Source organism: Tupaia chinensis, unplaced genomic scaffold (assembly GCF_000334495.1).
Source record: "Tupaia chinensis unplaced genomic scaffold, TupChi_1.0 Scaffold142652_1, whole genome shotgun sequence".
Taxonomy (NCBI): domain Eukaryota; kingdom Metazoa; phylum Chordata; class Mammalia; order Scandentia; family Tupaiidae; genus Tupaia; species Tupaia belangeri.
This window is the reverse complement of record NW_006202498.1, coordinates 419,029-427,184: the sequence shown is the minus strand read 5'-3', so window position 1 is coordinate 427,184 and position 8,156 is coordinate 419,029. Positions and strand designations below refer to the sequence as shown.

Here is an 8,156-nt window from a genome sequence, read left to right as displayed (position 1 = left end):
AAACCATTTGGCAAAAACCTTGAAAAAGAAAGAAAAAAGGAAAAAAAAAAAAAACAGAAAGAGATGGAACACATTGGAAGAGAAAAATTTAAAACAAAGCAAAAGAAAACAAACAAAAAATCATAGAGGAAATAATCCATGAAAATGAAACTATCTTTTCTGTAAGTCTAACATTTAAGACAAGACTTCTAATGAGAAATATTTACTTGGTAACTTGTGCCTCAATAAACATGAGTCTTGACATGCTTTTCTATATCAGAAAAATGCCCTTTATGTGTCACAATTTTTTAGATATATTCCATCTTCCTTAAAAATTTTACTGCATTAGGATTTTGATCACCAAAGATCCTCTGCCCAAACTTCACCCTCCTGCTCCCCAGTCTAGCCAAGAGTCAGGATAAGTCAATCAACAGCCATCTATATTTGAGTTCTGAGGGGCCCCATTCAGGGATTTTGACCACTGAAGATCTTCTGCCCAGACTTCACCCTCATGCTCCCCAGTTGAGCCAGGAGTCAGATTTAACTCCAAAAAAATAGGAAAAAAAAAAAAAAAACATAACCCACCAGATGACCAGAAACCACCACAGAGGCACAAGAAAGATAAGAAATGAAGAAAATATTTCTCCTCTAATGGAAAAAGAATAACTCCTCCACCTCCACAAAGAATACAAAGGAACTCATAGAAATGTCAGATAAAGAATTTAAAATATTCATAGTGACAAAGCTAACAGAGATGCTAGAGAATAGAGACAACAAATTCCAAAAGATGCAGGAGAAAAGAGACATCAAGTTCCAGGAGGTTAGGAAGTTCTTGCACAATCTGAAAGAAGAGATACACTTAATCAAAAAGAATCAAACAGAATTGTTAGAGATGAAGGCTGTAATACAGGAAATCATTTCCATTGAAAATAGCAAAAGCAGATTAGATCATGCAAAAGATTGAATCAGATGTAGAAGATAAAACCTCTGACCTAGAAAAATTTACAAAAAAGACTAAGAAAATAACCAAAAAAATGATGATAACCTACAAGTAATATTAGATACCATTAAATACCCAAACAACCAGATCATCAGTATATCAAAAGATGAAGAAACTAATAAGGGCTTGATAATCTATTCCATAAATCCTGGAAGAAAACTTTCCAAACCTAGAGAGGCACTCAAATGTCCAGACCCAAGAAATACAAAGGACTCCACATATAATCTACCCAAGCATATCTTCCCTGGAGCACATCATAGCCAGATTGACCAAAACTCTGGACAGAGACAAGATACCAAAATTGGCAGGAAAGAAACATCAAGTTACTGCCATAGGATATCCCATGAGGCTCATGTCCGACCTCTAGTTGGAAACAATGCAAGCAAGGAACGAGTGGGAAAATACATTCAAAATGTTAAATGAAAGACAATTTCAACCACGAATACTAGACACAGCAAAATTATCTCTAACATGAGAAAAAAAGAGAGAAGCATTCTCATGTAAGTAAAACCTGAAAGAATTTACCACTTCAAGAAGTGCTGAAGGGAGTGCTATACCAGGAAAACTAAAGTTGGACACTCAGAAGTAAGAGTACAAGGAACAGCCAAGAGAATGGCCAGCCTAATACCAGCCTAATGTCTGGAGTTGAATGTTAACCACAGTAACAATGCAAATTTAATAGAAGGGACATTAATTACATGAGTCTGCACTAGTGAAATACATATACATTTTACTTTAGTTTAAAATATTACTGATTTTCTTTGATGCTTTGATTTCCATACTTAAGGATTTTTGTCTTCTCTTGAAGTGTTGATAGGTTCATCTACCTACTATTTGAACTTTTTTCCTGGCTTTAAGTTTTAAGCAAATTTATCGTAATATTTTTTTTAATTTTGGGCTATTAAAACTAAAACATTTTCTGACATTAAAAAATGCATTAAAAATACCTATTAATACCTATTTAATGACTGCAGTAAGCTATGTAGCCCCAGCAAGGTGCTACTTTATAGTATGTTCACTTTACTCACTGAGGTTTCTGACTAAAGTCAGACACACGTTCATAAATATGTACATATCAGCTGTGTTTGCTATTGGAAGTCTTTAAATTAATTAAGATCTTTAGTGAATCAATAAATTGTAAAAGTAAAAGGCGTGGAAAACAACTTTCATAATATATTTGGTGTGTGTTGGGGGGAGGTGGCAGAGAATGAGAGGTAGAGAATCAAGGGGGAAACAAAGCAAAATACATAAGAAACAAGAAATAGAAAATTATTTGTTGAAGATAACATATATGGTAATATCCTTGATTGAGCCAATTACAATGTACACTGAATGGAAAATCTGCTTTTTGTATACTGTACTGATGTACAGTGAATGACTTTATATAAATAAGAAAAAGAAAGAGAACATCTACAAAAAAAAAATGTGGGCACCTAATTGTTTAGCAACTTAGCCTTGCTAAAATCATTTACCACTTCTAATTTTCTTTTGTAGAGTTCTTATTTTTTTATACATACAATCAGGTTTTGTAAGAATGTAGATAGCTCGAATTCTTCCTTTGTAATGCTTCTGCCTTTCCCCTCCCTTCCTTGCCCATTTTTCTGGAACTTCCAAGACAGTGATTTAGACAAGTGAGAGTAGACATCTTCTGGTACCCAGTGATAGAAGGAAAATATTTGCCATCTAACAATTGAGAATGATAACAGCTGTAGTATTTGGTAAATATCCATTATTAAACTGAACATATTGTCTTATTTCTCTATTTGATGTATGCTTATCATGATAGTTATTCAATTATATCAAATAATAAATTTACTGCATTAGATAACTAGCTTAAAATATGTTGGGCATACTAAATTAATGAAGGAAAGTGTAAGCTTAGTGAAGTTGTCACTATGATTACTATAAAGTAGTGTATCCTCAGCCTTGCACTCAACATCTTGCACAAAATATATTCGTAATAATTATATGGAATTGTGTGTGTATGCATGTGTGTGTATGTATGTGCATGTATGTATGTGTGTGTATATGAAAGAAAGAGGGAAAGAAAAAGACATAATGTTTTGTGTGTATTAATCAGCTTTGCTGTAAAAGAAAGGATCATAAGAATTTCAGCGATTTAACCTTAAGGATTCGCTTCTGGCTTTGTTTTTGTTTCCATTTAAGTGGATGCCGTTCATCTGTGGCTGCCGCAGTTTTGTTTGAGTCTGTTGGGTTCAGTGCTTTACTCATTAGTATCTAAAACTGGGTTAGGTTTTTGAATGTAACTTATAACCCTGTGGAATAGCCAGGGGAAATGACATTATATTGATTGTAAATGCTATGTCCTGTATCCTTTTTTAAAGGTTTTTTGATAGTGCTAATATTTTGAAGACCATGAAATCCTAAAGTAAAAAATATATATATTTAATTACACTTACCTAGTAATTTTTTCATCTTGACCATAAGTTTTTTCCAGAAATGATCACTTGACACTAGAAAAAATATTTTTAAATGACTAAAAAATTCTCTGTATCCTTTGTTAATAAAGTCAAAGAATCAGGGTTTTGAGATGCTGAAATTTACTCTGCTTCAAGTTACATTTCTTTAAGCTATTTAAGGAATAATTTATTTACATAAAATACCCAAAAATCCATGAGAATTTTTGAAAGACTAAGAAGGTCTAGGAGTCTGAGAATTGCAGGCTGTGAAGAGAAATGACATAGACCCTAAAGTGAAAGATTTAAAAATACAAGTATGGTGGGCCCAGCAGGTGGTGTAATGGTTACATTGCTAGACTCCTATGTAGTTGACTACGGTTCAAATCTTGGACCCAGCGACTTAAATTCACACCAGGCACGTGTGTGTGTGTGTGTGTGTGTGTGTGTGTGCCCTAAATCCCGAGGGAGAATGGAGGAGAAGGGAAAATGGCAAGGCCATCCCCCCTGGGGTGTGGGGGGGTGATTCCTCACTCTGTCTCTCTGGCACTATAGCAAAAAAACTCTGGAAAAAAAATGTAGTAATTAAATTTAAAACTGGTCTTGGAAATTTTAAAGTTGTCTCAAATTTGTCATTTTATGTTTTCTTTTTTAGGTATTTCAGGAGACTGGAAGAATAAATTCACTGTAGCCCAATATGAGCGATTTGAAGAAGACTATAAAAACAAAATGAAAGGGTCTACACTGAAGTTTCGATCGGAGATCTAAGAAATACCTGCATTTTCTTCATCTCCTTTAAATAGCACCTAAACTAAATGAAAGCAAAAAAATTCTTCAAACATTTAATGAAAGAAAATTCTGTATGTGAGATTCTCTTATTTACTTAGATCACTTGTTTGTAATAGATCTTCAAAATCTATATAGGAAAAACCAACACGATCTCCATAATTTTTAACTATCTTTTATTAGTTAAATTTTTAATTATTAATAAAACAGTTGTGCTTTTACTAATTTTAAAAATTAAAACAAAATGAATTTAAAATCTACACAGTTATCTGCTCCTTATTTAAAGTTTAAGTTTTATATCATGGTTCTTATGAAGAAGAAATCTAGGAAAATACTAAGATGAAAGAAACTAAAAAATCCCCCTTTGGTTTCTCTGTTACACACTAGAATGATACTAATGTCATATAAGGTCAATGATATTTTTGTGCAAGAAGTTCGCTGAAATTTATTGCCTTAGAATGTTTTTCTACAGATTAAAATTTGGATGTTTTTTAATTATAGTGGCTCACTGTTTATATGATAAAGATCTAAAATAACACCACCAAAAAAGTAATATGTATTACAGAAATATATATATATATATATACACACACACATACATACACACAGAAAGTAATGTGTGTGTATATACATACAGAAAGTAATTACATATGTATTGTTGAAGTATAGTTTTCATAATAATGATTTGTCAAAACAGTTATTAAATAGAGTGGTTTTTAGTTTTTAGTTATACTGGCTCACTGTTACAGTTTATATGATAAAGATCTAAAATAACACCAAGAAAGTAATGTGTATTACAGAAATATATATATATATACACTATATATATATATCTATATATATACACACACAGAAAGTAATATGTATATATGTATACATACAGAAAGTAATTATATATATAGTTGAAGTATAGTTTGCATAATAATGATTTGTCAGAACAATTAGTTACCAGTTATTACAATATCACATTAATCAAAATTTATTAAATACCTTCTGTTTATAAATAATATGCCTTAGCAATAAGAGCAACAACAAAACGTGGATCATTAATTCAAAAAACTTTGTCAAGTTAGGAAAGAGAAAGGAAACACAGGTTAAGTACCTTTTGGTTAGTTTTCCTGTGAACCTAAATCTACTCTAAAAATAATACCTATTAAAAAAAAAAACACAAAAAATAATTAGGAGAAGAACATAAGAAACAGCCACAATACTGATAGCTGTCATTGACTGAGAGCATATGTGTACCCCACACTGCTGTGCTAGTAACACGGCCTTACTTCACCTGGTCTTCATTCAACTCCTTAGATAATTATTCTAATGTTCCCCAATTTTACTGAGAGGGAAACTGACAGAGTAATTATGTACCTAATCACACATGTCAATGAAAGGATAGTTTAATTTTTGGTCCTTTTCCTATTTATAGTCTTATTTGCTTTTATTCCCATATATTTCTGATTCTCCCTCTTCAATGTTTTCAAATATCTGCCATTGCTCATTGCTCACACCCCTAAACTTCTTTCTAATTGGGATATAATCCCATTTACAAGATAACTGAAAAAAAAAAAATCCCTGAGATAAAAAATTGGTTTTCAAATCTTATTATTTTAAGTTTATTTATTTCATTTGTAAGGAGAGGAAGAAAGGGACAGAGTTGAGACAAGCCCTCCTACCTCCACCCCACAGCCTTTCCAGATGGCCAGGGCTGTGGGAATGATCCCAGCATTACACCAGAGAATCGAACCTGTGATCTTCAATATGAATCTTGAACTGCTCTCTAGCCATTTCCAAATCTTTCACCATTCACCAGTAAAAACTTTAAGTACACTTTAAGTACATGCAAATTTATTATGTTATGTATGTATCATGTGTGAATATATCATGCACATAAATAAAAACTAAAAGATTGAGCCAGCTCTATGGCCTGGTGCTTGGGGCAGCTGAATAGGAAGGAATATGGCTGACTTCATGGTTTGAATCCTAGACCAACAGCTTGAGAAATACACCAAATTTATGTGCATGTGTGTCCAAAATCCCCCCAAAAGAAAGAAATATAAAAGAAGGGATTATGGTATGACCATGTCTGATGGGGTATGTTTTCTAATTTCCCTCTCCTCTATTCTTCTGTCTTTTTCTCTGGCAAACACATGCTTCCTCTAGCACACACAAAAATAATGATAAAATATTAAAAATAAAATAATCTGACTTTTTGTTGTTGGATATATGTGTATGTGTGTGCACAAGGATATGTGGTGGTTTAGACAGCCTCTTGCTGTGTCACAATTGTTTCATCTCAGTCTCCTAAGTAGTTGGGACTATAAGCAGGTGTCACTGGACCTAGCTTTTGAGGGTAGGCTGGAAACTGAACTTAGCCTTCGCATGTGGCTTCAGCATGTCAAGCAGCCAAATCTAGCACATATGTCCATGGCTTAACCTAGAATGTGATCCTATTTAACTATATGGAATATTTTTGCTCTTACTAATACATTTGTATTTTAATACTTTAGAATGAGGAAAATATGATTAAAGTTGCTTTATTATTATTATTGTTTTTAACTTTAAAAGAACAAATTTATTTCTCACAGTTCTGGAGGATGGGAAGTCCAAGGTCAAGGTATGTATTTATTGTTTTGTGAAGGCTTTATGCTTCATCCACACACGGCAGAAGACAGAAAAGCAAGCTAGTCAAGCTAGCCTAATGCTTCATGAAGCCTCTTTTATAAAGGCCTTAATCCCACTGATAAGGGAGAAACCCTAATGGCCTGATCACCTCTTAAAGGCCCCACTTCTTAAAATTATCACATTGGCAACAACTGAATTTCATTCAAACCCTAGTAACCTGTGAGACACTTCTTTTCTGGCTAGCGCCATGTTAAACCTTGACTGTAGGGGGTGGTGGGTGGACAATGCAGGAGGAAAGGGACTTTGCTTCTCGTCTCTCTTTCATGGCACAGCTTCCAGGGTCTCTCAGGAACACTGTAAAGATTCATTGTTTGTGTCTATTTGGCTGGACCATAGGGTATCTAGAAAATTGGTCCTATGTTATTTTGAATTTTTCTATGAAGGGTGTTTTTCTATGGATTGGGCCTTTAATTTTGAACTCTTAGTAAAGCATACTGGCCTCCATGATGTCATTGGGTATATCCAATCAGTTGAGGGTCTGAAGAGAACAAAAAGACAGGCCTCCTGCACAGAAGAGAGAATTCTTCAGCAGACTGTTTTTGAACTAGAATGCACCATCAGCTCTCCTGGGCTTCTAGCTTGCTGGTTCACAAATTTTGGGCTTGGCAGCATCACTAAACAACACATGACCAATTCCTTACACACACCCTGTGGATTCTGCTTCTTTGGAGAACCTGACTAATACAGACTCCTATTGAGATCTACCCTTCATCAGTTTTTGTTCATATCCTGGCAAGAGGCTTCTGCTTACCAGTCTTGGTGTTTGGAGGTTCTCTGCTTGCTTACCAGGCCTGCTCTGCAAGGTGCACATCAGCTCTGCCCCAGGAAAACTGAGGGAACTTTTCCATCACTGAGTGGGCTGCAGTCATACCCTCTCCTGTTGGACTGACTCCCTAGGGAGGAAGCGGAGCCCCTTCCAATGGCATTTTTTCCTTGGGCATCCTCTCAGTCCTCGTATTATTTGTTCTCTTTTAGTCTTTGGTAGTTAACCTTATTACTAGTTAAAAACTGCATATGTAAGATTATCCCTGTTTAAGGTCAGCAGGTGGCATGGTATTTAAGGCACTAGACTTCCACGTGGTTGATGGTGATTCGAGTCCCAGACCTGGTGACTTGCTTTCTCACTTTCTCTTTCTCTGTCTCTCTATCTCTGTTGTTATTAGAGTAACAACAACAATAATAAAAATAAACAATAATAATAACAATAATAACTAAATTAATATTATGATTATCTGTCTACTGACTGGACCCTTACTAATTCAGTGTTTACTGTAATGTTTTTAACATTTGATGTT

General features: G+C 34.3%; 1 protein-coding gene across 1 annotated transcript in view; it reads left to right on the top strand.

Annotated features, from left to right (window-relative positions):
• LOC102468422 (sulfotransferase 1 family member D1) overlaps positions 1 to 4,682 on the top strand; it is a 23,679-nt gene extending 18,997 nt beyond the window's left edge. Inside the window, exon 7 of the mRNA XM_027766344.1 lies at positions 4,052 to 4,682. Coding sequence (XP_027622145.1) covers positions 4,052 to 4,164 — 113 coding nt within the window. The 3' untranslated portion in view covers positions 4,165 to 4,682. The remainder of the gene's footprint in view (positions 1 to 4,051) is intronic.
• The last annotated feature ends 3,474 nt before the right edge of the window (positions 4,683 to 8,156 follow it).